Source organism: Panthera pardus, unplaced genomic scaffold (genome assembly GCF_024362965.1).
Source record: "Panthera pardus isolate Hobbes unplaced genomic scaffold, ASM2436296v1 HiC_scaffold_24, whole genome shotgun sequence".
NCBI classification, from domain to species: domain Eukaryota; kingdom Metazoa; phylum Chordata; class Mammalia; order Carnivora; family Felidae; genus Panthera; species Panthera pardus.
Window position 1 is genome coordinate 2,281,924 of NW_026526810.1, and position 27,966 is coordinate 2,309,889.

The following is a 27,966-nucleotide window of genomic DNA, read 5'->3' on the forward strand; positions in this document are numbered from 1 at the left end:
AACTACTGGTTCGGCCGCCCATCCGTCACAGAGGCGCCGCTTCTGATTGGCTTCGCGCCGGGAGGCGGGGCGGGAAGGCCTGAGAAACTAGTTTGTTGGCGGCGCCCGGGCTGTACCGCGGCGGCAGCGCGCTCCGGCTGTGGCGAGCCGGGGGAGGGGAGCGGCGGCGGCGGCGGCGGCGGCGGCGGCCGGGGCTGTGGAGCCTCGCGCGGGCGACCAGGAGCCTCTGAGTGCGGCGGGCGGCGGCGCCCCGAGCGGTGAGTGGCGGGGCTGGGCCGGGCTGGGGGCGCCCGCCTCGGGCTGTTCTGGCTGCGCGCCCGGCCGCCGGCTCGACACTTGTCACCTCCCCGCCCCCGACGGGGCCGGAGGGTGCGGGGATTTGTGCGCCTCACCGTCTGAGCTCCCCCCCCACCCCCCGGCCGAGAGAGCCCCCGCGGAGCTGCGCGTCCCGGGAGCAGCCCAGCGCTGCTCGGGTCCCCGGAGCTCCCGGGCCGCCGCAGGGTCTCGGGGACCGGCGGAGTCGGGGACAATGGTGGAGAGAGGGGTGGCCGCAGTCCGCCGCCGCCTCCTCAGCCCCCGCGGCTGCTCCCGCCCCGCGCGTGCCTGGGGACCCTGCGAGGGTATTTGCAGAGAGCTCCGGGCGAGGGAATGAATTGTTTTTGCAAATGGATGTAGCGCGCGGGAGCTACAACTCTTTCCCTTGGGAGTGGTTGATTCATTGAGTCCGCAGACTCTCTTTTTAAAAAATTACTATCGATCCTGGAAAGAGGAGGCTGCTCGGCTTTGAGGATGTGAGCGGCCGGGCTCTGCGCCCGGGCCCGGAGAAGTCCCCGCGCACTTGACGCCGAGGGCCAGATGGCCGCCTGCCTCGTGCGGAGCGAGGGCCCGGGGTCGAGCCAGGGGCGGTTGTCCACGCGAGCCAGGACCGGGTCCGGCGCCCCCGGTGCCCTGGGCCGTTCACGTCCCGCCTGACGGGGGTCCCTTCTCTGGGTTTAGAGAGCTGGAGAACAGCGGAGGAATGGTTAAGTCCCACCCACCTGCCCACCGAGGTGGCGCCACCCACGCAGGTCCAGAGCAAGTCTTCTCTAGACAGCTAGCCCGGCTGTCCCCTTGCCTGGCACGGGACCCCATTCGGGCACGCCCCCCACTGCTCCTTTTCTTCCTCTAGTTGCTTGGGAAGCTTTTCCTTTGAGAGATTGGACCCCTCCCCCCGCCCCCAGGGGGCACCTTACACTTTTTTGGTGCTGCTGCTTCAAAGTCCCCAAGGTGCATTATAGCTCTCTTTGAGCAAAGAAAAATCTTTATAGAGATCTGATCAAAGGGATTGGGGTAAAGGCCGTTCCAGGCCCCTGCAGGTTTAATCTGGGCACTCTGGTCCTGCTGACTTCCTCTGAGCAGGAGACAGGCTCCCTGAGCTTTGGCCCTCCCTGGTGAGGCAGGGCAGAGAACACCATGTGTCTGGGCCTCTGGTTTCACTCTGGCCATGTGGCACTGGGGGGAGGAGGCGGGAACCCCCCCCCCCCCATTCTTATCATGGACTGGGCTGTGGTGGCAGCGATGTGCAGTCACTCCCTTTGGGATCCTGGACCTCAGTCTCCCCCTTCGTAGGTAGGACTGGTGCTCCATGGCCCCCAGTGTGCTGTTCAGTTTCCTAGGGGTTGTTGGTAAAGGCTTGCATTTGGGGGCTGGGGGTGGGGGTGGAGCAGGACACAAGGTCCGCCCCACTGCAGGCAGATTTGGTATCCTTCTGAGACCAGGGGTCCTTAGGTCCCCAAGCTGTGCCTGAGGAGTTTGATGGAGTCAGTCTTCTGGGCCTGGCAGCTCTCTTGGTCTGGAGTCATTCCGTTTGTCAGGAAGTGACTCCAGGGAGGCTCTTAAAAGGAAGGTAGAGAGAAATGGTAGAAACCTTCATCCTGGGGCTCGGGCTGCAGCTGGATTTATGGTTGTGGTGCAGAGAAAGAGGGGCTGTGGGCGAGCTGCACCCCCGGTATCGGAGACAGCCTCTGCAGCACGATGCCCCTTAATGGCCTCTCAAACCTCTGGGCACCCAGTGTGGGGGAGGAGAGCCGGAAGGAGGGGAAGATTACCCAGGCCTGGGACTTCGTGGTCTGCAGTAAAAGCAGGCTTCTCATCTACCACTGTGATGCGCCAGGGGGTGGGGGCGGGGGTGGGAGTGTTATTCTGTGAGTGGTTTGTTCATTCATTAGTTCATTCTTTTGTTAATTGATGAATGAGTCATTGTTTGAAGGGTCTTGACCCTGTATTCTGGGAGCTTCTAGACCAGGGTGTGTGGGCACGTGGATTGGGACCTGGATACACAGACACACCTAGGTGTGCACAATACCCCAGTGATGAAGGCAGCAAGGGGAGCTGAGGGGCATGGATGGCAAAGCTTTCTGGGGAGATGATGCCTTGACAAAATAAAGATGAGAAAGGCATGACACAGCCCAGATTCCAGGCTCTGGGTGGCCTCCTTCTCCCACCACCCGTGCAACCTCAGGGCAGGTGCAGGTTGAGGTTAGAAGAGTGTGGGTGTGAGGTGATAGAAAGGTTCACCTGAGACCGTGGTGCTTTGGCTTGTGGAGTCAGCAGTCCTGAGAGTCTCTGGGAAGATAGGTGGCTTCTGGATGCAGCCTCTCTGCTCAGGGGGTCCTGGGAATAGCAGCCCCAGGAGCTCCAAAGACCTGCCCATCACCTGAGCCCTAATCCATCTGGACCAGCCTACAGTGCGGCCTGGCCAGGGAGGGGTGAACAGAGCTGGCAGGAGAAAACAGAGTGGCCAGATGCAAATGAATTGGCTGACTGAGATGCCGGTTTTCATCTAAAGTGGTAAATTTCATAATTGAATTGCCTCAGGCAGCCAGAGCCATTGAAGCGTTTTCCCAGCCAGAAAGCACTTAGTTGGGACAGCTGGGGGTGGAGGTGGGGGGGCATATGTGCCTCCACAGCCTTTACTCCTCTCATCCCAGCAGGGCTCCCCCCTTAGCAATCTGGGTCTGTCCCCAGGTGATGCAGTCCAGCCCTGGTTCCACAGAAGGTGCCAGCCTCTTTGGAGGACCACCTGGCCCCTGAGCATCACTGCCACTATCCCAGTGGATAGCAGTTAAAGCTGTGACCTGTCACCTTCAGGCACTCGCCTTGCAGGACTGACTCCAGACCCCTCAGCTGTTGGGGTTGAGATGGTGGGAGCCGAGAGAGAGCTCAAAGATGGGAGGGCCTCCTGTTAAGACTCCTCAACACCAGGTCAGGGGAAAGAGCACAGGCTCAGGAACCAGACTTGGGTTCAGATACTGCCTGTGTGTCTGTAATCAGCCATCTCTTGGGCCCCCGGCCACCTCCACCCACCCTCATCCCCTCCCTCTGGAGCCAGTAGACTCTGCTTTATTACTGCTGAACCTTTCCTTCCAAGCCCGGACCATGCCCTTTGGATGAAAAAAGGTAGGCACGTGTGGCTCACCAGCCTGTTTTTAAAAGTGCTGGCTCTGGGGGCGCCTGGGTGGCTCAGTTGGTTAAGCGTCTGACTTCAGCTCAGGTCATGATCTCATGGTTTGTGGGTTCGAGCCCCGCGTCAGGCTCTGTGCTGACAGCTCAGAGCCTGGAGCCTGCTTCGGATTCTGTGTCTCCCTCTCTCTCTGCCCCTCCCCAACTCACGCTCTTTCTCTCTCTCAAAAGTAAAAAAACATTAAAAAAAAATTTTTTTTTAAGTGCTGGCTCTGTGATCTGAGAAATCCAGTTTAGTTGGGAAGTTCCACTGTATTTTCTGCAAAAACATAAAAATCTACTCAGATGTTCTTTCTCCCATGGTGGTCTGCACCCTTGGGATGTGTACGGAGTCTGGACCAGGCTCTCTGGGCCACACCTCATTTCAATGTGTGACCAAGGCTCAGGGCCAGCTCCCCCTCTTCACCATCCCACAGTTGGACCTTTCACACCTAGAGCCTGTTGACAGAAAGACCACTTAAGTGGGGTGTCTGGAAGTCCTACTCTGCCTCTCCCTGGCTGTGTGATTTCATGGAGGTCCCCATACCTTTATGGGCCTCAACTTGCTCTTCTCTAAAATGGGTGGATGCTGTTGTGTACAGTGCTTCTATTTAATGTTTTGCTGTAAACTCCCAGAAGTTCTTGCAGCCTCATGAAATTTTATAGGCTTGAGTTATTTGCCTAGCCCTCATGGGCAGGAAGAGATAGGCAGCCAGTAGAGTGCTGAGGAGCAAATGAGAAGTTAGGAGTCTGGGCTTCTAGTTCCAGCTCTGCCTCTGGTGTGTGCTATGGGGCTCCAGGTAAGTCAGTTTCCCTCTCTGGGTCCTAATTATTCCTCCTGGAGAATGAGAAGGGTATACAGTAGGCAAGCTCCCAGTGTTCTTTCCTTTCTTGGTGAGTGGAAACCAAGTCTGACTCTCCCAGTTTCTCAGGCCTCCCTGGGCTCCCTGCCTCTGCCCACTGGCTAGGAGCCCAGGGCCCAGGTGTGAAGGGCCTACAGGCACTGGTGCCCACAGATGAGGGACTGGTGAAGCCAGAGGACTGGGCCAGAGAAGAACCAAGCTGGGCCCAAAGGAAGGTGGCACGTGGGTGACTTACTTCTCAAGGTTGCTCTGGCTGGTCCCAGGCGGGGAGCCAGGCGGCAGGTGTGGGAGCACTTAGACTGACACCTACCCCACCCCCCAAATCCTGAAATGGATGGGGTAGGACCTCGCCTGCAGGTGTCCCCAGGGCCATTTTGAAGAAGAAAGATAGGCACAGATCTCCCGAGATCAGGAGGGATCAGGAGGGAGCCCAGGGGTGCAGGAGGATCTGAGGCGCCCGACACACCGGGCTTTGCCCAGGAGGTGCCTGCAAGACCTGTGGGATAGCTCCTCCTGCAAGAAGGCAGGCGCTGAGCAGGGCCGTGGGAGAACTGTCTCTTGCCAGAGGGAGGACCACATTAGCCTGGGGTGTCACTTCCCACCCACCTCTATGTGCCAAGAAGAAACCTTGGACCATCAGCTGATCCATCAGGGTAGGATGCAGGCATAGGATGGAAAAACAAGCCTTGCTTATTATCTACCTGTTCCCTTTGGGCCCCCAAGGAGAGGCTGACCACAGATCAATCTAGGGTGAATGGAATTAATTTCCTAATTAAGAGGAGCTTTGCTCACTCAATTCCAGGATGTGCTGCCTGCCAGGTTTGCAGTTGGCCAGGCCAGATTTGTCTGGGCAGGAGTGAGGGCCAAGAGATGCAGGAGTTCTTTTTCTAGAAAGCTGTAGCAATTACATCCAGCATCCAGAGTTCAAGTTCTGCGGCATCCTAGTGGGGCTTGTGAGACCCTGGGCAGCAGGTCCCTTAACCTGTGAATGCCTCTGTTGTTCACAGCTGTGAAAATGCAAAGGAGAAACCCGTACAGCTGCGTTCATGCAACAAGTAGGTGTTTAGCACTTTCTGAATGGCTCATCCTGAACTAGAAACTGGGAAAAAGAAGTGGAGTTCAGAGGATCCCTTCTAGCAAGTTTGGCCCCTGGCATGTGAGGCAGACACGTAGTCAGGTGGTTGTAGCACACTGCTAGGGTGTGAGTGGCATGGCAAGAGCCTGCCTCAGTTTCCCCACTGAGAGGTGAGGAAGTAGACTATTTTTAGCATCCCCATTCCCAGTGTATCCAGTGAGTATTTTTTGCCACCTGTTCTCTACCATGCTCTGGGATGCAGCAGAAAACAGGGCAAGGTCCCCACCATCCTGGAGGCCTTATTCAACCGAGGGAGGCAGACACCACATGGACAAAATAAATACAGCTGCCATTAGGGCTGCTGGAGGTGGGTGGGGAGGAAAAGGTCAAGGTGGGAGCTCAAGGGGGCCTAGAGAAGGCCTCTCTGGGCTGGTGACATTTGAGCCAAGACCTGCAAGACTGGACCGAGGTGCCCATGGGAAGGTCTGCGGAAGGGCCTGCCAGCCAGGGAGCAGGTGAGTGTGTAGGCCGGGAACATCGTGGGCCGCGGAGGGGGATGCAGCCAGAGATAGGCGACAGCCATCACATTCTGGAATCTTCTGATCCCTACGGAGGCTACAGAAAACATGTAAAGTTGTTTGTTTTCTTTCATTTCGGTAATACATCAGTAGATTTCCTTCATAAATGAATAACCCCGTAGGAAAAAAATGCAGCCTGGTGTGGAGGTCCACCTCGTCCTTGGTATCCATCGGTGGTTTGGTGCATACCGTTCTGGTCCCCCTTTTCCTGTACAGATTTTGTGTTTATGTCACTCTGTGTGTGGTGGCACCCCTCCTCATGGCACAGCCACACAAGCCACCATCTTTCATCTTACCCTGTCCCCCGGGAGATGTTAGGTCATGTCTGATATTTTTTTCTTTTTCCCTTCATACAGTCCATGAAGTCTTGTGCGTCCTTGACCGTGCATGTTTCTGATTTTTAATTTTCGTCGTCAAAGCCGTACCTTTCCCGAAGACTTAGGCACATCACTCGCCCACTGATAGTGTTTGGGAGCCCGGTTGCCCACGTCCTCACCCATACTTGATATTATCCACGTTTTCACTTTTAGCTCATGTGATGGGGGAGGGAATGATGTCATTATTCCTTTAAAACAAGCAAACAAAACAAAAGTGATCCAGTTTATCCAGGCTTTCTCTTTTTGTTTTCATCCATCTTTGTTTTTCCAGAATATCAAGGTTTAGTGATTGCTGGCTCTGCCTGTGCCTGGTCTCCTGACCTCCAGCGAAGCTTCATCTGTGAAATGAGGCCCTTTTAATCCCCGTCCTGCCCCAGCCAGGCTGCTGTGCATTGCGCTTGGGAAAACATTCCTGAAAGTTCATTTTATGCTGAAAAGTTCTACAAACATCATGGGGTTTAACAGTGAGAGCGAAATATCTGAAGCCTAGAACATGTGAGTGAATCTGAGTGTTTCTAAACAGCCAGTGTGTCTAGAGGAAGGGCTGGGGTGGCTTTAGGTGGGACACCTGCCTGGCATCCACCACGTGGCCTGAGAGAGAAGTCAGAGGGCTAGCTGAGTAGGTGTGTTCCTCCCTGTCTCACCTGCAGGAATGGAGAAATGAGCCAGGAAGGTAGAGAAAGTTCTCTAGCCTGTCCATAAAAAGACTCAGAAAGGGGCATTGGCCACCACAGGCTGATCCCTGTGTTTACCTGTTGGTGGAGACCGAAGGCTGGGGCCCTTAGAACTTTATTGATTCTATTACTTTGGGGGTCCTGGTCAGTTTTCCTGTAACAGGAGGCTTTAAAACAAGTAAAAGACTGACAAAAGGGCCCTTGCACTTGATTCAGAGACAGAAGGATGGGAAGCTCTGGAGATTGGTAGATGAGGAAAGGAGGAATCTGGGGCCAGGGAGAACCTCACCCATGTGTTTCCTGGGTGGCATTGGGCCCTCAGGGGGCAGGCAACCTGACTGCTGGGATGCTGGTGCCTGGTGGCATTTTAACCAGGCTCTCCTGTCATTCCTTAAGTCAGCTCTAACAGCTCCCCTCCACTTCTTGGGGGACAGCATCCAGGCTGGGCTGAGCCCTGCCGCCTGGGGATGACTCAGACGTAAGTCCTGGTGGAGGCTTCTGTTATCCCCACCATCTCGACCTGGTTAAGACAGCTGCAGGGGACAGTGGGCCACAGACAGGAAGGTAGACACACATGGGGGAGGGTAATAAAGAGCAGATGAACAAGGGCACCTTGGAATCCCCAAAGGGCTTTGGTGGAAGGCCTCCCCTCTTTGTACCTTGGCAGCTAGTGAGTAGGAGGAGGAGAGGGTGGGAAGCCTGGCTGCTGGCAACTTTTTACCTTTCTCAGATATCCTCTGATTCTGAGGGTTGGGTTTTTCAGGAAGGGAGTGAGGGGAGCATCTCGGGAGCTGATCTGAGGGTGGTTCACAGGGTCAGGGGCACCAGTGAGCTGCCCTTGCTGGGCCCCCCCACTGCCATCCTGAGCCCAGCTTGTGGGCGTTTCATGGAGCTGGAGTGAGCTCAGACCCCAGGTTTCCTTTCCAGCACCGAGATGGACTGGTATATCGGTGCTGCAGGAAGTTGTAGTTGCTATTTTTACCACTGCAACTAGGACTTTTTACTGGAAGGTACAATTACAAGCAAAATGTCAGGGTTTGGTTGGCCAGCTGAGCCCTGGGAGGCTGCCGCAGGCTGAGGCAGGAACCACGGCATGGTCGGTTGGTGTGTAAAGCAAGACACTTTGCACGTGGACACATACCTCCCCTAGTTGCTGGGAGTGGCTTCCTCTGAACTCTTTGCAGGGTCTGGACTTCTCCTCTCGGCAAAAAAGAGGCCTTTGCTGGGTTTTGCCCAGATAATTGCACCCCATCACCTTATAATTGGCTGGTCGTGGGACTGAAGCTAACCAGCTAAGCCATTCTCTTCCTGACTGCCCTAGAAGCTGAAGTTTTGTTCAGTGAAATTGACAGCCTGATACACGATTCCCGCACTGCTAAGTGCGAGGGGTGGAAATGAGTAAGACAGTCCTGACTCTGAAGCATCACATATGGCAGCAATTAAGGAGACAGAAGGTGCGAATGGTCCCCAAACCCTTTGGACAAGCACCTGGTATGCTTTTCCTCTATGTGCATTATGGCTAAAGGCCAAGCTGGCCTTATATTAGGTTCTCTTGCTGCATAACAACAGATCACCACAAACTTAGTGGCTTAGGCTGTACTTATTTATTAGCTCATAGCTTTGTAGGGCAGAAGCCTAAGCTGGCTGGACTGGGTTTTCTGCTTAGGGTCTTGGACCATAAGTCCAAGGTCAAGGTATTGAGCTCTTACCCTGAGGCCCTGGGGTAGAATCTACTTCCTGGCCATTCAGGTTTTTGGCACAATCGAGTTCCTGGTGGTTGGTTGTAGGACTAACGTCCCCTGTCTTCTCTGGCTGTCAGCTGGATGCTGATCTTGGCTCCTAGAGGCTGCCACGTTTTGTGCCACATGGCCCCCTCCATCTCCAAACCCAAAGTGGGGCATCAGATCCTTTCCTGCTTCAAATCTCTGGCATCCACGTCTGTGATCACCTGGAGAAAACTCTGCCGTAAAGGGCTCCTGTGATTAGGTCAGGCCCACCCCGATAAGCTCTCTGTTTCTAGGTCACCTGATTAGTTAGTAACATCATTAATTATATCTACAGATTCCTCTGCCACATGGGTGACAGAGGCACGCATGCCATGTAGGTCGCAGGAGCAAAGCCAGGGGTGGAGATCAGGGGGCCAGCCATCTTTGCCACAGGGCTCATGCCACCAGGGGCCACACGGACAGTATTAAGAACAGCAGTTCTCATGAGCTGAGTAAATGTTGTGTGCCCTGTTGTGCTAAGCTCTTTACCTGGATTCTCTCCTTTAAAAAAAAAAAACAAAAAACTCAATGGTTTTGCTAGAGCAAGAAAGAGAATGACAGAGCGTGAGCGGGGGAGGGGCAGAGAGAGAGAGGGAGACACAGAATCCGAAGCAGGCTCCAGGCTCCGAGCTGTCAGCACAGAGCCCGACGCGGGGCTGGAACCCACAAACTGCAAGATCATGACCTGAGCCGAAGTCGGACGCTTAACCGACTGAGCCACCCAGGCATTCCCCACCCCACCCCCCTTTTTTCTTTTAAACGTTTATTCATTTTTGAGAGACAGAGACAGATGGATTCTCTCCTTTAATCCCAGGATAGTATGTTCACAGAGGGACAGTTCCTTTCACCCCCATTTTCCAGATGAGAAAGCCGAGGATCATGGAATATAAATATCTGGGGTACAGACAGCAATACTGGGCTTTGCAACCAGAGGCTTAGAGCCAGCCTAGCCACCTCATTGGCCTCTCCAGTTTGATTCCTACAATTTATGAGACACCGTCCAGGGCAGGGTTGAGGGCAGGGCAGAGCGCTTTCCCATGTAGCACTTAAAATATTTAAATATGAAAGCTGTCAACCATACTGCAAGTTAATACAGCAGACATCAGGAACATCTCACCTGGGTTTGACAGATGTCTGGACCTTTCTGATTCTCATTCAGTGGGTATCGTGGCTTATCCACTTTCCATTGAGCAGTATTTATTGAGCATCGCATACATTCTAGGCAGCAGAGATGACACAGAATACTGTCCTGGAGGAGCTGGAAATTAAAATAAGGACACAACACACAATGACCTGAAGGAGTAAGAGTGCCGGACAAGAAACATCACAGTGCTGTAGGAAAGGGTCAACGGGTATCAGAATGTCAGCTGCAGGAAACAAGACAAAAATGTGTATTTACCACGGCCACATCCCTGGTACATAGTACAGGGCCCTGCACATGGTGGGTACTCAGATTACTTGTCCCGTGAATTTGAGCATCATGTATATGCAATCCCCCTACATATCAGCCAGAGAAAGGTGTGACGGTGACATGAGGTTTCATGGAGGAGTTGAGACTTGGCAGGAGAGCTGGAAAGGCCAGCCTGTATCTGCATGAGGCAGGGAGAGGGGCTGGGGTGGGCCACGAAGCTGGAGGGGGAGACAGGCTGGCCAAGGCTTGGATGTCCAACCCTCACTGAAGGTTTTTGAGCAGGAGAGATTGGTGGTCAGGAGCAAAGCATTTGGCCTCAGATTGCTGGGCGTGGGAGAGGCCGGGGCCTCTGGTAGCCCAGCCTGCAGAGGTGAAAGCCTCACCTTATCTCCAGCATAGAACCAGTGACACGATGGACCGGGAAGGAAGATTTAATAGAACTTGGTGGCCAAACGATGTGCTAAAAATGTATATGAGTGAGTCGTGATTTCTGGGCACCCGTGCATTTGGCTATAAATATACACACATATGTAATTTCAGGAGACCAAGAACTATCAGCTGCAAAGCCCAAGGGCAGCAGCCCATGCGTGGCCCCTGTACTTTGCTATCTGAGGCCCTGCCCAGTACAAGGTGCCCAAATCTGTTATTTTGGGGGAAAAGGAGGGGGTCCTGTGGTAAGAAAAAAGTGGCTGGTAGTAAAGGGAGGAGCAGGGCAGGTGGGGAGGCCAGCCAGCCGTGGGTTAGAGGGCACTGGCCCATGTGACTGCTCCGTGCAAGCAGGCAGGGGACCAAGACCAGCAGGGGCAGGCGATCCAGCTGTCAGTCACCCCCTGCTCTCCGCAGAAATTTTCCTCTGAGTTCTTCCCAAAAAGCATGGCTAATGTGGAGGGTAAGGGAATTCTGCTAACCCGGTGTTCTCAAAGCGTGGTCGGGAGGATCCCGGAGTCTCTTTCTGGGTCCACAAGGTCAAAACTGTTTCCATGGCAATGCCAAAGTGTTACTTGCCTTTTCCACTGATTCAGAGCACATAGCTTAGTGAGCTGATGTTTTCCCAGTGACCATTGCACGGTATTACCGAACAATGTGGAACAGTCCATTCAAAGTGTAGGGTAGACCAGGAGGTCGGAATGTCACAGAGTACAAAAGTTCACTGACTCAGGCTCAGGTTCCACACCGCAGTGAATCTCTAGAAAACTACCACTTGTCAGGTCTTGGTGTGGTATCCAAGAAGAATATCCTAAATTATCTGAAAAGGCTCTTGCAGTCTCCCTCTTCTAACAACCTGTCCCCGTGAGGCTGGGTTCTCTGCACATTCTTCAGTGGAAACGTTTCACAGCAAACAATGCAGAAGCAGATATGGGGATCCAGTCAGTATTCTCAATTTAAAAAAATTTTTTAGGGGTGCCTGGGTGGCACAGTCGGTTAAGCGTCCGACTTCAGCCGGGTCACGATCTCGCGGTCCGTGGGTTCGAGCCCCGCGTCAGGCTCTGGGCTGATGGCTCGGAGCCTGGAGCCTGTTTCCGATTCTGTGTCTCCCTCTCTCTCTGCCCCTCCCCCGTTCATGCTCTGTCTCTCTCTGTCCCAAAAATAAATAAAAAACGTTGAAAAAAAAAAATTTTTTTTTAATTTTTTTAAAAAGTTTTTTTTTGAAAATAGATTTATGAAACACAGTTGTTATTATGTTAACATATAATGGTTTATTGTTTTTTTCTAATTTTTTTTAATGTTTATTTTTGAGAGGGGGAGAGACAGAGCATGAGTGGGGGAGGAGCAGAGAGAGGGAGACACAGAATGTGAAGCAGGCTCCAGGCTCCGAGCTGTCAGCACAGAGCCCGACGCGGGACTTGAACTCATGAACTAGGAGATCATGACCTGAGCCGAAGTCAGACGTCGAACCGACCGAGCCACCAGGCGCCCCTGTTGTTAACTAATACACATTTTAAGTTTTTTCCCAGTTTTAATTTTAAAACATTTAAAATTTAATTTTGATAACTATCAATAGGCAAAACCACATAAAGAAAAGCCCCTTAGGGTCCTCAGTCATTTTTAACTTGTAGAAAGATCCTGAGACCAAACGTTTGAAAGCACTGTGCTGCCCCATGCACCTGTAAACGGGGAGCTGAGTACCAGACCCTGAGCCCAGCTCTCAGTACTAAAGGCTCTCAGCCTTTAGCCCCCTCAGCAATCCTGTGAGGTTGTGTGATTATTCTCATCCCCATTTTACAAATGTGGAAACAAAGGCCCAGAGCATTTGAATACCAGGCACGGGTCTTACAGCACAGTCGTGGCAGTGCCAGCTAGAGGGGAGGCCCCAGACCTATGTGGCTGTTCTCCAGGCAAGGGGGAAGGCAGGTGCCTGAGAGAAAGCCTGTGACACAGACCTGGTGTGTCCCCGGGTCATCCACTGTCCTCTGCAGCTGGCACTCTTCTGGCTTTACTAAGCCCACACGCTCTCTCCTTTCCTGAAGCCCAGGAGGGAGGATGCAGGTCTGCTAAGTGCAGCAGGGGTGCTTGAGAAATCAGGGGTTTTCATTTAAAATATGCTTTTCCATTCTGCTGTATGTACCCAGTATTTGTGGCCAGGAAGGTTCTTTGTCTTCGTAAATAGCCCCCATTGTGCCATTTGAGCAGGGACTTGGGAGCAAAACAGCTTTGAATACTGAAGATGTGTGTGCATTTTTTGTTTTTATCTTCTGTGAGCCTCAGTTTGCCCATCTTTACAATTGGGACCTTGAAGACGTGTCTTAAGGATTAAGTAAAAGGATGCATTTAAAGCACCCAGCACAAAGGCTCACACATGACAGGGTTTTGAAAAAGTGATACTGTATCTGGCATGGAATTCAGCAGGTTCAGAGGGGTACGGGGTTTCCACTGTTCTCCCCAGCGCACTAATGTCAACCGGTTTCTTACACAGCCTGCCGGAGATAGTCCTTGTACGTATATACGGGTGTGTGTATAGCAGGTCTCTGTGTGAGCATAGGCAGTCTGGTTTCTTATGTAAATATATATATGTATGTATATGTATGTACGTATGTATGTATTTGGGGGCGCCTGGGTGGCTCAGTCAGTTGAGTGTCTGACTTTGGCTCAGGTCATGGTCTTGCAGTTTGTGAGTTTGAGCCCCATGTTGGGCTCTGTGCTGACAGCTCAGAGCCTGAGCCTGCTTCGGATTCTGTGTCTCCCTCTCTCTCTGCTCCTCCCCCGCTCATGCTCTGTCTCTCTCTCTCTCTCTCTCTCTCTCTCTCTAAAATAAACATTGAAAAAAATAATAAAAAAATTTTTCTAAAAAAATATATATGTGTATATATTTGGTTGCACAGTGTTCCACTCGATGAATGAAACAAGGTGTATTTGACTAGGGCTCTTATTTATGAATATTGAGTTGTTTCCAGCCTTTTGCTTGCAGCCAAAGGCCCATGTGCAAGTAGGACTGAAGGTGAGGTTCCTTGGAGTGGAAATGCCGGGCCGAGGGCACCTGCAGCTGTCAGTTTGAAAGATACTCCGAATCGCTCTCCGGCTCCACGGAGAAGACAGAGCTGCATCCTGGGCCTTGGGAGTCGAACAGCACTCAGATTGCAGTTGCACAGCGGCACTGACAGCCTGGAGAAGAATGAACAGGGAGAAGGACCCACACCAGGAAATGGCTAGCGCTTTACTCTTGGTGTTTTTTTATTTTCCTGTTGTATCCTTCTTCATTTGCCGCCAAGACTCCAGGTGGCTCGTTGAAAGTGATATCTAGGCGAGAGTGCTTTCAGCGGCTCCATCTGTGGGACCCTGAACCTTTCAAGGGACCAGACAGGAAAAGAGACTGCCTCCCTCTGGGTCCCCAGCCCCTGCTCTGTTTGCTGAGGGCCAGGCTAATCCTTCTGAAAAGGGAGGAGCCCGGGGTCATGATGCAATGTTTGCTTTGGAGGGGACTGTTCTCTCTGCCCCCTTTGTTTCTCCCTGTGTCACTCTGGATAAGTGAAAGGAAACAAGTTATTTCAACAGATGGGTGAGCCTGAGTGCCGAGTTCTCTGTCCCCTCTCTGATTAGAGCAGTGGTATCCATTACATTGGCCCTGATCCCAGCTGGAGCCAACAGCCAGACCTGCAGACTCCCGGCTTTGGGGGCCAGAGATGGTCCAGGAGGCCCCACCGAGCTGAGGGGGGACAGGATATGGCAGAAGAAGCTGAGTGGTAGCTTCTGTCTGCCCTGCCCTGATGAGTTTGGAGGTGTCTGCACTACCCACCCCCCCTCCCCCTTAGCTGAAAGAAGTTGCTTTGTTGCAGGGGTGGTTTAAGCATGGCAAACAGAACTTTTAGGACTTTGTGACATCAAACATCTAGAATTCTTCTCCCAAGATTGTATCTCAAGAGAATACCAGTAATTCAACATAAGCAGAGATGTGATTTGTTTGATAGAAACTTTTAGAACTGTGGATGAATGACTTCCTAAGTCATAGCTGTTCTGCATTTCACAGACACCAAAAGTTACATGTGACAACCACACAGACGCTGGGCCGTTTCATGAGGGAGCCCGGAAGACTGGATGCCAGGGCCTGCACCCCACGGGCGCTCAATCCACCTTTGTTCAGTAGTGAGTGAAGGATAGGAATATGGAAACTGTGTAAATAGGTAAAAACAATGTAAAATAACGTTCTGTAACTGCAACAATGTAAAACGTTTGGGGATAAAAGGCAAAAATGAGCCAACACGAAAATAGTTACTCTGTTCGGAGACTGGCTTAACCTTATCACCTTCCCCCAAAACTTTCTTAGAACTCCCCCCCCCCCCGATTCTCCTTACCCTCCCATAAATGTTAATACCAGATATAAGTCTGTGTGCTGTGTACATAACTATGCTTTGTATATAAAAACAACAAGATCTTTTCCACCCCCCCACCCCCCCACCCCCCCCCCCCCCCCCCGCCAAGAATGAGGTTTTGCCCCCGCAGGGCAGTGTCCCCAGCCATCATCCCCCTCCCCCCCTCCCCCTCATGAAAATGCCTGTGTTCCGGCTTGACATTCCAGGGGATTTGCGTCTTTTGTATCTTGTGCTTTTCAATCCTACATTGTCTTGTCAGTAAAAATGATTGAGCTCCTGGGTATGCCCCTTGGCCTGTCTAGCTTGGTCCGTGGAGCTCACACTGAGAAGGCAGGGCTGTGAGCAGAGAATAGGGTGCTGAGCACCGTGGCCGTGGCTGCTGTGGGCTGGGTACGTGGCCCACACAGCCCCTCCTGAGGGTTCACTTCTCTCCTTAGCAAGATGGCTTCTCTGAAAGAACAAAACCTGGCCGGTGCGGAGCTGACAGAATCCTGACCTTGTCTTTGAGCAGCTAGATACGGCGTGGGGGACCATCAGATCCTTTCCCTGAGGTGGCCTTGCTTAGCCGGGTGTCCTCATCTGAACAGGACCCAGAAAATGACCCTAGAGGCCGCTTTCGCACTAGGACCCTTTGCCACGCACAGGAGAAAAGTTGATTCGTTACCCGCATTGGGGGTCTCGGAGCACGGAGGCTTCATTCTCCTCGAGATGGCGCTGTTCCAGGTGTGCAGAAGGGTTGACAAGGGTTGCTTCAAGGGGGGTACGGAGAAGGGTGTCCGGTGGGTGGAGCCCCGGGCTGTGGCCCCCAGAGCCTCTCTTCTGTCCCTTTGGTGTGTGGGAAAGAACGATACAGATCTGGGTCGCAAGCAGCTTGTGATGTTGGGCTCACAGAGCGCAGAGGTGGGAGCTCTTTGCCCAGCATCCCTCCCGTGAGGTGCAGGTGAGGGTTGGACATAAGGCCGTGGTGAGGGTTGCACGCGTTCACACAGAAAGCACTTGAAGCAGCGCCCGCGATGGAGCGAGTCCTTGGTGACTGTAACTTAGTGCTGGTGGAACTGTCACTGCCGTTAATCTCGGAGCTCCCGTTCCCACGTGCAGGTTACCGAAACAGTGGGGCAGGTGGCAGGATTGCGCCTCTGGCCCTCGTGGGTGAGTGAAGCCATGTGCCTGGTTTGGGCCAGGGAGATGGGAGCGGAAGAGGCGTGTGTCTTCCAGGCCGTGTGCGGGGTTCCCAAGCGCCCTCTCTCTTCCCTGTGGCTTACTGACCGGTGACAGGGTGCTGCTGTGTCATCTGGGTCCCTGGGGCTGATAGTGATGACAAGGACACTTCTCACACTCACCCCCCCACTACCCCCGAACCATGATGCAAGTGGTATGAGCCAGAGAGAAATCGCCGTCCTCCCGAAGCCTCTGAGATACGGGGGTGTTTGTTGATGCTGCAGAACCTGGCCCATCCTGATTAAAGCGGACAGGCCTGAGCGGGCCGGGAGTGGTTGGGGGACCACCCCTTCTGCGTGCGACGCCCAGCACGGCAGAGGCCCCTGGTGGTCATGCGTTTCGCCTGGCTCCCTTCCTGACCAGAACTCTCTACCGTTTGCAACAAGTGTTGCTTCATCGTCCAGGAGGGTTGCACAGCCTTGACCCCTCACCTCCTGTCCTGTGCCTCCTCTGGGAGGGGCCTATTCCCCTGGGTAAACGAGCGCAGAGCAACCCCCCAAGCCCTTCCCCAGAGCAGCGTTTGCACACTAGCAGAGTTGGCTTCCACTCCGGTAGGTCTATCAGCTTGTAATAAGAGCACGGCCTCCTGGCTAGCAGAGGCTGCAGCAGCCTGGATCCCGGCTCAATCTTGGAAGCCAAAGAAGCTGTCCTTCCTCAAGTGTGCTTAACCTGCGGGAGCACCGAGGGAAAAGGCAAGAGCACGTGGAGAAGGTGCTGAAGCCATTGCCCACCCTCGGGGTCTCCTGGGATCCCCATCCCCTTCCAGGCTTTGGTTGCAGGTGGACGGGTGGGCCTTAGGACTAACCGCCCACCACGGGGCACTGTAGGGGAGGCACTGTGGCACTGGTGATCGAGACCTCAGATAGCAGGCGAGAAGCGGGTTGTCCCGCAGTGTGGTGTGTCAGAGGTGTGGAAGGCAGTTGGAAATCTGCCCCGTGAGATGAGCTCAGCGGCGAACCGATCTGCTCTCTGCCTTTCATGGGGAGCCATCCGACGCAGAGTCATTTGGGTACCACCAAAAGAGGAACCTCATTTGTTACTAAGTGCTGGGTGAAGCAACACCCTCACCCCTTCCCTGAGCCAGGCTCCGTTCTCGAACCGCCCTTACAGCCACCCCATTTCCCCTGCAGGAGGGATGGGGTGAGGCTGTGGGCTGGCGTGGGGCAAAGTTGCATCCAGCCGACACAAGGCGTGTGTTACACAATTATCACGACCTTACTGCAGGATTGGAGTCTTGCACAATAAAGAGATGGAAAACAAAATCAAAATAAATACACAAAAATACAAATAATTCTAATCCTTTGCATTTTAAATTAAAAACAGGGTACCTACGGGGCGCCTGGGTGCCTCAGTCAGTGAAGTGTCTGGCTCTTGATTTCAGCTCAGGTCATGATCTCACAGTTCGTGAGATCTGTGCTGACAGCACGGAGCCTGCTTGGGATTTCTCTCCCCTTCTCTCTGCCCCTCCCCCGTTTGAGTGCATGCTAGCTCTCTCTGTCAAAAAAATAAAATTTTAAATAAAAATAATAAAAAGGTACCTACAATTTTTTGAATGTACATAAAGTGTTATTACTTTCTTAAAGAAAGGACCATTGAAAGGCAGAGGCTTTTAGGGAAAGGGCCCTTTGTGTGATAGTGCACTCGTATCTAGAATGATCTGCGCCTCTGATTCAGTTACCCTGGTCATACTGATTTGCTTTCAATTAACAATCAGATTTGTGTGCTCTACAAGGGTGCTTAGTCTGCTTTCCACTTGGCAAGGGGAAGAAGGATACCCCTGCACCCTGCAGGCTCCCTGAGGTGCTTGGATCCCCAGACGTGGGGGTGGGGTGGGGCAGGCATCTGGGCCGCAGCGTCACGCGTCAGTCCCGAGATCCCTGCCTGGGAACGGGTGTTGAATCACACAGCCCTGTGCTTATGTGGTGTTTAATAGCATTTAACTCCTTCCTTTTTCACAGATCTCACAGGCTTGACAGAAACCTTTAGTGTTTTTTTTCTGATCGCAACAATGTCATATAATCATTTAAAAAATCCGAACAACCTAAACACGAATAGACCGTGAGCACTGCCTTATTCAGAGCAAAACAGAGGGACGCCCGGCTGGCTGTCAGTGGAGCGGGTGCCTCTAGATCTCGGGGTCGTCAATTCAAACTCCACGTTGGGCGTAGAGCTTACTTACAAACAAAATAAAACCAGAAAGCGGAGGGTAGGGATGGAGTCAGGATCCGGAGTGTCTGCTCCGTTCTTTGTTCAGCGGACGTGGTAGTAACAGCAACAATACTGGAACAGCTGGCCGTGTGAGCATATGCGAGAGGCCCAGGCCACTGGAAGCGCGTGTCGTGTACTGTCTGGTTTTTCACTTGCTTTTAGTGTCACTCTGTGGTTGAAACAGACCCAGGGAGACCAGTGAACTTTCCCAGTGCCACACGGTCATGGCTGTGGCCTTCGGGGACCCCGTTCTGTCTGCCGTCCCTGAGGTACCCTGATCTTCCCTCCAGGCCACTTTGTCACAGCCGTCAGAATGCTGCCACCAGAGAGGCATCTGCAGAATACTTGCCTTCTCTCCCCACCCCCAGGTCCCCTCCCACCTCGCTCGCACCTTGGCCTTTCTGTTAGTGTGTCTTGATCTCGACCCCGAGATCAAGAGTGAGAGCCGCCATCTTGATTTGGTGTGGGCCCTCAACGTAGCCTGGCCTCCAGCAGTTGCTCAGTCAGGATCTGTCTCAGGGTTTGAGGTTGGGTGATGCGTGACCTTTGCAGTCACTGGGGCCAGTGTCTGGGGCCCCGGTTCCGACTTGCTGGCGGGGGCCCACCTGCTGCAGCTGGGCCGTCCAAGGCGACTTCCTCACTCTCGTGTGTGGTGCCTGGGCTCCCGTGGCCAGAAGGGCAGGGGGAACGGCCGGGCTGCCCTCCTCCACGTGGCAGGCTGCCGTCTCCTCGCGGTGTGGTCAGGCCTCCCGTTGTCTGGCTTCCCCTGGAGGGGGCACTGCAAGAGTGGAAGCTGCCAGTGTCTGAAGGTCTGGGCCCGGAAATGGGCACAGCGTCTCTCCGGCTCCCTTTGGTCGGTCACAGAACCTGCTCAAAGGGAGGGGACGTAGACCCCGCCTGTCAGTGGAAGCCGTGTCACAGTTTGTGGGCATCTTTAGTCGTCCCCCAGCCCCATGTGACTGTGCCCCTACCTGTCGGCCTGGCCTTTCTCTCCCCTCAACGGGCCAACCTTGTTTCTGCCCTGCCTTTGTGTCCGCAGCCCTGCCACCTGGAAGCGTCCTTTCCCCTGTCGTCATAGCCTGGCTCATTGGTTAAGCTTCAGCTCACGTGTCCCCTCTTCACAGAAGCCTAAGTGACCCCACCATCTTCTTGTCACCGTGACCTACTGCTGTTTTGTTTCCTCACTGCTGGTCTGTCTCCGCCTCCCACACCGCAGGCTCACGGGGACAGGAACCTGTCTCTGTCCGTCCCTGTCTCCCACGCCTGGTACGTAGCACGTGGGGATTGTTCGGGAAGCTTATGGTTGATGAGTGAGTCAGAACCACATTACCTGCAACCCCCCGGCGGGGCCCTGGGCTTTCCCGCTCCCTCTGGCCCCCCGCAAGGAGCAGTAGCGTTGACATCCTGATTTTGAGGAACTCGGGCCCCTGGCAGGTGGAGGGAGGCAGGGAGGGGGTCGGTGCTGCGGCCAGATGGAGTCGGGCTTTCTGGACAGTGGCAGCAGTTTGATCCTGTGGCGCATTTCTCCCTGGGAGTGGGGGCCTTCAGCTTCCTGTGGCTGGGGTCTTTGGAGAACACGGCAAGTTTCTTCTGGAGGTCTCACCACTGGCTACTTTGTTTCCTTGTGTGTTTCTTTAACTTTCCAAGGGTGATGGGAGAAATGAGCCGGGCACATTGTTGTTGGGTGCACTTTAACTGCTTCTGTGCAGGTGAGGATCGCAGTGTGAGCAGAAGTGTGGTCTGACGTGGGTCAATACCTCTTAGCAGGATGAGAAATTGCTCATTTGGAGCATGGCTATTACTTCATGTGCCTTAAATCCATCAAAGCCCAGGACAACGCTTAGGTAGTCAGAGTAGTTCTGTGATACACACAGCATGAGAGCGTCTGATTTATCGTGGCCCCCGAGGCAGGGAGCCAAGGAGGCACTGGGCAGACACGCTTTTGGGCACACACACTCTGGCACGTTCACCCTTGCCTCCACTGGCCGGGAGCCTGTGTCCTGCACCCTGCGTATCCTCCGCCCTGCGTGGGGCTGCCTGTGTGACTGGTAGTGAACACGGAAAACCATCTCATACAACCCGTTTTCGGTGTGCGGGGGGGTGCCCTCCCTGCAGGTGGAGAAGGTAGAAGACCCCTTAGCAAGGAGAGCAGCCCCTGGTCACTGACCCCCAGGAACTGATGTGCGGTGAGTGCTCGTACTGCTTGCGGCTCTAGGCGACAAGGGACGGAAAGCCCTCTCGGAGCAGAAGGGCAGCCTGGCCGTGGGCTCTGCCTCCTCCGTGCAGCTCCCGTCCTGGGTGGCACGGCCACCGACCACTCCCGCCCCTGCCCTGCCCCAGTGCTCTTGGCACCTCTACCTTCCCCTGCAGTTCAGGAAACGTCGCAGACAGGAGTCTGCTTGGCCCTTCGCGGTGGCCGGTAGGATTGCACATGGATCGGGCTCCACGCTCAGGGCCAGGGCCCGGTGATCTGCCAGCGCTGACCCGAGTGAGGCTGTGAGTGTCCACCGCACGCGTCCATCGTGGCGGCCCCCTCGAGTGCCTTCTCCAGCCCAGCCCTCGTCTTCTCTGGGGCGGCTGGACGAGCGCTCAAGGTGAAGGGATTCCGTGCACTGTATGCATCTCCAGGCTTCGTCACGAGCAAAGGCGGGGTTCGTTCAGTCGAGGCGAGTGGCCGCTCTGTGCCAGGTCCCACTGGGTGTTGGGGTCGTATCAGTTACCCCTACCCGTGATGTCCACCTTCAGCACGTTGGGGAGACTGGGGACGAACGCGTGTTACATAGCAGTGGGTGCTGTGAGGAAGGCAGAATTGGGTGAGGTGTGGAGAGGAGGTGACCCCAAAAGGTGGTCAGGTCACTCTCTGAGGAGGTGACAGAGTGAGCCATGTAGACAGTCAGGGGAGCATTCCAGTCCGAGGAGGAGCCTGTGAAAAGGTCCTGAGGCCCAGTAAGAAGTCCGTTGTGGCCTGAGGGGGCGAGCGAGTTGGGAAGTGGCAGGATGTGATGACAGAGGGGTAGCCAGTGAGGAGGGGTCAACTCATGTGGGACCTGGCTGCCACGGTGAGAACTTAGGATTTCACTGAGGGCGCTGGGACACCCCTGGAGGGTTTCAAGGTGGGCGTGATGGGATCATCACTCTGGTCTCTGGATGGAGCACAGATTGTGGAGAAAGAAGCAGAAGCCAGTCAGGGGTTTCCAGCAGTCAAGGGAGGGACAGAGGTGGGGATAAGGATCAGACTCGGGGCTCACTTAGGAGCCACAGGACTTGGTGGGGGCCGGGTGCTGGTGCCGGGGAAGGACGAAGGGAGCCTGGGCATTTGGCCTGAATAAGAAGGAGCATGCTGGTGCCGTTTCCCGTTTGCCTGGCCTGGGGAGCAGCGGGTCTGGAGGAAATGCTGAGGGCTCTCCTGGACGCGTGACGGTCAAGGGGAGCCGCTTCCAGATGTCCTGTGGTTGAGGTGAGGGGCCCGACACAGGGCGAGTAGCACCCAGGGCCTCTGGCTCTTAGGCCGGTCTTCCCACGCCGGCCAGCCCAGAGCAGAGGCACAGCCCTGGGGATCCTCAGGGACCTGGGTACAGGTTTGCAGCTCACATGATTCCGTTCCTGTGTCTGGGCCTCAGCATCCTCATCTGTAAACTGGGGTGATGAGACCCTCCACCTTCTGGAATCACGATGCTTCTGGGACATCACCTCACGGACCGGGGCAAGTCCGTGCATGACTGATGGCTGCTGTCTCTGGGAGGTTGGCTCAGATGCAGGCACTGCTCACAAGGAGGTGGGACAATCTGAGGAAACAGCCGGGCAGGTGCCTCTGCCCTCGGCACGGAGGTGCCCAGACAGGCAGCCATCTGGGGGTGGGAACCTGCTTGGGTGTATACGCCCATCCCTGGCTCTTTGCCTGTGCGGGGAATTTGCGTCAGCGGGCAGGCATCTTGGTGCTAAGCAAGACATCAGTCAGCTCTGGGGCCCTGGGCTGCCCACTCAGCACTGGCCTTGCCACCACTTGACCTCATTCCCAGGGCAAACGTGGCTGCTCTGTGTGGGTTTGCCCTGCCTTTTGATGCTTTCTCATTCTTTGAGTCCTGCTTTGTCCCGTCCTTAACCCCCTCCGTAGGGAGTCTCCACCTGGACCCCTGAGTTGGAGTCCTTGGGGCCGCACCCCCAGCGTGGCGCACAGGTCAAAGGCCATCGCTCCTGTTCAGCCCAGACACAGTGGGGACGGGATGGATAGAGTCAACTCAATGAACGTCCATGTTTGGGAACATGTCTGTGAACAAGATTCGGGGAAACGTGGTGCAGGGTCTGGAATTCAGATCTGGGGTACGTGCCAAGCTGCCAGGAAAGCCTCGGGGGGCTAAGCCACCGAGGCCTCCCGATCCCCGTGCCACCCAGCCCCAGGGCCAGGCTGAGAGGTCACGCTCCGTAAATACTTGCCAACAGCTGAGTGCCCCTGAGGCCTGAGCAGGACAGGACTTCGTTTTACAGAAGAGAACACCGAGCTGCAGGGAAGGGGTGCCCCAGGATGACGATCGAACAGGAACTATCCTGTCCAGCCTTGGCCCACCTCTCTTACTCTTGTGCTGGCTGCACCCCCCATCCCCGTGGGCTCACCTCATGACCCCAGAGCCCAGTGGCTGGTGTGCACAGCGGTGTCTCTGGTGCATCATCGACTCGAGGTCTGCCTGGAGCTTGGGGGCCAGAGCAGCAGGGCCAGACCCAGCCTGGGCCCAGGGAGCAGGGGCCTTGCCCAGGCAGCTCGGATCACGTCAGTTTGTGGTTTCCTTGGTTCTTTGCCAGGGGAGGAGTGAGGCAGAGAGACAGCACTGTACTTGGACACTAATTTACAATTTCACTGAAGCATGAAATCGCTTCCTTCCCTTACCAGATTATTACTTAAGCAGAAAATTGACTTGGAGTGGGGGTTGGGAGAATTATATACTTTTGAAAATTAAAAAGGAAAAAAGGCTAGGTTTGGGTTTTTTTTTTAACATTTTTTAAAGTTTTGGGGCACCTGGGTGGCTCAGTTGGTTAAGCGTCCAGCTTCGGCTTAGGTCGTGATCTCACAATTCATGGGTTCGAGCCCCATGTCAGGCTCTGTGCCGACAGCTCAGAGCCTGGAGCCTGCTTCTGATTCTGTGTCTCCCTCTCTCTCTGCCCCTCCCCTGCTCACTCTGTCTCTCACAAATGAATAAACATTAAAAATTTTTTTTTAATATTTTTTAAGTTTTATTTATTTATTTTGAGAAAGACCAAGAGAGCATGATCAGGGGAGGGACAGATAGAAGGAGGAAAAAAAAAAATCCCAAGCAGTTTCTGTATAGTCAGCACAGAGCCCAACGTGGGGCTCGAACTCACCAAACCATGAGATCATGACCTGAGCCAAAATCAAGATTCAGACACTTAACCGACTGAGCCACCCAGGTGCTCCTGTCTACTGGACTTTAATGGAGATGCGTTGGAATCCCGCACGTTCAAGTGTGTGACAAGCCCGTGTCTGCCCACACAGAGCAGCCTTCTGAGGGCCAAGTCCTGGGCGGGGCAGAGGAGGACACAGGAGGGAGGCAGGTGAGACACTCACTATGGCCCAAGATCCTGGAGTCGCCTGTAGGGCCTAGGGAAGCTCATTTGGAAACTCAGTTGCTGAGGCAAATCTGGATTGCGTTAGTGGTCAGCATGCCCTACTGTCACCTGGACCTTTCTCGTGGCTTGCTTTTTGGGACCTCAGAATTGAGCCGGTGTCTTTCAGGTGAGCCGCTGGTCGGCCCAGCTTTGCCTTCAAACCCTTGCTCATCCCCACTGGGTCAGTTGGCCTCTGAAGACCCTGGATTTGGAGAACGTGTCTACACAGCCCTTAGGCTGTAGTGGTGGCTCTTGGGAACTTCCCAAGGGCAGGGTTGGTGAGGGACTCTGGCCGGTGCTGCTAGGAGCCCAGCTCAGCCCAGGTCTGGCTGGGAGCAGGGGGGTGGGGGAGGGGGTGGTGGCATGTGAGGCCCTGCTCGGGCTCCATGGCTCCCTGGGCTGCTTGTTTCCAGTCTGCCACAGAAAACCCGGAAAGAATCAGCCTCCTTGGGCCTGTGGAGAGTGGAGATTGGGCTTGGAGCTGGAGGGCCCACATGGGGATCCTGGCTCCGGCACTTTGGGCAGCCAGCCACTCTGCTTCTCTGAGCCTTGGCTTCCCCAGCTGTAGAAACGGGCCACGGGAGCCTCGGCCCCAGAGGGCAGCTCGAGGGTGGGATGTGGCCCAGGGCACAGGCTACTTAGCACCGCCCCGACCTGCTATCTGCTTAGTGGCCCAGGGACACCATATTGCATGTTCTCTTGTCCCGGGGTGGGCAGCCACAGCTCACAGCCACCCAGACGTGGCTCATCTCCAGGCCAGAGACGTTCGGTTCCGCAGCTGGTCCAAAATCAACAAAAGCAATTTCTGAAGGGCAGAGGTCAGACCAGCCACTGCCACCCGCACGTTCCCTGGCCACGTGGTCAAGGGGAGGGGCGGAGCTGAGAGAGGAGGGGCTGAAGGGTGAGCCAGCACAGGGCCAGCCCCTCTCACCTCGTGTGGCCTTGTCCCCTGGCAGGTCGGCTCAGCATGTCGGTCAGCGTCCATGAGACCCGAAAGTCGCGGAGCAGCACGGGGTCCATGAACATCACCCTCTTCCACAAAGCCTCCCACCCCGACTGCGTGCTGGCCCACCTCAACACCCTGCGCAAGCACTGCATGTTCACGGACGTCACGCTGTGGGCAGGCGACCGTGCCTTCCCCTGCCACCGCGCCGTGCTGGCCGCCTCCAGCCGCTACTTCGAGGCCATGTTCAGCCACGGCCTGCGGGAGAGCCGGGACGACACGGTCAACTTCCAGGACAACCTGCACCCCGAGGTGCTGGAGCTGCTGCTGGACTTCGCCTACTCGTCCCGCATCGTCATCAACGAGGAGAACGCCGAGTCTCTGCTGGAGGCCGGTGACATGCTGCAGTTCCACGACGTGCGGGACGCCGCCGCCGAGTTCCTGGAGAAGAACCTCTTCCCCTCCAACTGCCTGGGCATGATGCTCCTGTCGGACGCTCACCAGTGCCGCCGGCTGTACGAGTTCTCGTGGCGCATGTGCCTGGTGCACTTCGAGGCGGTGCGGCAGAGCGAGGACTTCAACAGCCTGTCCAAGGACACCCTGCTGGACCTCATCTCCAGCGACGAGCTGGAGACGGAGGACGAGCGCGTGGTCTTCGAGGCCATCCTGCAGTGGGTGAAGCACGACCTCGAGCGGCGGAAGGTGCACCTGCCCGAGCTGCTCCGCAGCGTGCGGCTGGCCCTGCTGCCGTCCGACTGCCTCAAGGAGGCCGTCTCCGGCGAGGCCCTCCTCATGGCCGACGAGCGTACCAGGCTCATCGTGGACGAGGCGCTCCGCTGCAAGACCAAGATCCTGCAGAACGACGGGGTGGTCACCAGCCCTTGCGCCCGGCCGCGCAAGGCAGGCCACACGCTGCTGATCCTGGGGGGCCAGACCTTCATGTGCGACAAGATCTACCAGGTGGACCACAAGGCCAAGGAGATCATCCCCAAGGCAGACCTGCCCAGCCCCCGCAAGGAGTTCAGCGCCTCAGCCATCGGCTGCAAGGTCTACGTGACCGGGGGCCGGGGCTCCGAGAATGGGGTCTCCAAGGACGTGTGGGTGTATGACACCGTCCACGAGGAGTGGTCCAAGGCGGCGCCCATGCTGATCGCCCGCTTTGGCCACGGCTCTGCCGAGCTGGAGAACTGCCTGTACGTGGTCGGGGGACACACGTCCCTGGCAGGCGTCTTCCCGGCCTCCCCGTCTGTCTCCCTGAAGCAGGTGGAGAAGTACGACCCCGGGGCTAACAAGTGGACCATGGTGGCCCCGTTGAGGGACGGCGTCAGCAATGCCGCGGTGGTGAGCGCCAAGCTGAAGCTGTTTGTTTTCGGGGGGACCAGCATCCACCGAGACATGGTGTCCAAAGTCCAGTGCTACGACCCCTCGGAGAACCGGTGGAGCATCAAGGCCGAGTGCCCCCAGCCTTGGCGGTACACGGCGGCCGCCGTGCTGGGCAGCCAGATCTTCATCATGGGCGGCGACACCGAGTTCACGGCCGCCTCCGCCTACCGCTTCGACTGTGAGACCAACCAGTGGACGCGGATCGGAGACATGACCGCCAAACGCATGTCCTGCCACGCCCTGGCCTCGGGCAACAAGCTCTACGTTGTGGGGGGCTACTTCGGGACCCAGAGGTGTAAGACCCTGGACTGCTATGACCCCACGTCGGACACGTGGAACTGCATCACCACGGTGCCCTACTCGCTCATCCCCACTGCCTTTGTCAGCACCTGGAAACACCTGCCTTCGTGAGGAGCGATGCAGGACCCAGCCAGGTGAGCCGCCAGCACCCCGGGGCCCGGGCCCGCTCTGGGTCAGGGTCACTGTGTCCTTCCACCTGGGTCAGGGTCACTGTGTCCTTCCAGGGGAGGGTGGATGGGGCAGCAGGTGGCCGGGTGCTCCGGGACCCTTTTCCGGATCTGGAGCTACAGCCTAGCTCTGCCCCTTGCTTGCAGTTGACCTTGAGCAAAGCATCTCAGCCCCCTGCCACGTGGAGACAGCCCCCTCAGACAGGTGTGGTGCTTCCCAGACACGGCTGCACGTCAGAGTCACTGGGGTCCTCAGACAACACCACGTGGAGTTGAGGCCAGCCGGCCAAGTGCGAGGGCAGTCTCCACATAAGGGCATCCTCTTCACGGTCACGGTCAAGTACAGGGAAGGGATGCAGATTGAGATCAGCCAAGGACAGAGATGAACAGGGCAGGGTCCTCTCCCCACGCGGTCAGGATGGTGTCACTGTGCCCACATCAGTGACTGACCGTACATACAGAATATTCCCCAGCCGGAAGGCTCACACAGGCTCAGGTGTCCGGGGTTTTTACCAGGGCCCCATCACGTAGGCTCGACTGATGGCCCACGTGGTTACTCTGCCTCCAGGTCAGCTGATACAGCGTGACCCAGAGCCCCTTCCCTAAGTCACACAGATGTGCCCACCCCAAATCCTGCCCTAGGTGGAGACAGTCTAATGGGTATGACCGATCATCTCCCAGAAGCCAGGGGCAAAGACCAGACCTCCTTACAACACGAATGCTAAAGCCCACACCACACCCCAGACCAGGCGACTCTAGCGTGTGTCCAACACGTGAGCAGCACCCCGGGGACCTGTGAGGAACATGGATGATGGGCAGAGCGCTCAAGGGGCCAGGGGGGTGCCGGAGCTGTGGGGCCAGGCCCCCGGTGGAGGCAGCAGGGCGCTCCTGTCCCGCGAGGTGGTGAGAGGCCGCCTCAGCGCGGGCGGCATGCCGAAGGAGGGAACCGTGGCCGGGCAGGACGGCTGCAGAGCACTGCCCAAGGTACTGCTCCTACCCTTGTTCTCAGTGCCATTATTACAGGAGATCCTCACCCAAGGGGGAGGAGACACTGGATGCAGGGGGCTAAGGGGCACAGGTGCCCTTTGGGGGGAGGGAC

The 27,966-nt window shown here is 55.6% G+C and overlaps 1 protein-coding gene across 2 annotated transcripts; it reads left to right on the plus strand.

Annotated features, from left to right (window-relative positions):
* Positions 1–90: 90 nt before the first annotated feature.
* On the plus strand, positions 91–27,912 carry KLHL25 (kelch like family member 25). Of its 2 annotated transcripts, none has more exons than XM_019460192.2 (2): positions 91–257; positions 25,031–27,912. In XM_019460192.2, the coding sequence occupies exon 2, from the start codon at positions 25,042–25,044 to the stop codon at positions 26,809–26,811; it is 1,770 nt and encodes a 589-aa protein (XP_019315737.1). In that variant the 5' UTR covers positions 91–257; positions 25,031–25,041; the 3' UTR covers positions 26,812–27,912. The 2 variants fall into 2 exon arrangements, with proteins under 2 accessions (XP_019315737.1, XP_019315735.1); XM_019460190.2 differs by lacking the exon at positions 91–257 and adding an exon at positions 21,963–22,775.
* Positions 27,913–27,966: the final 54 nt, after the last annotated feature.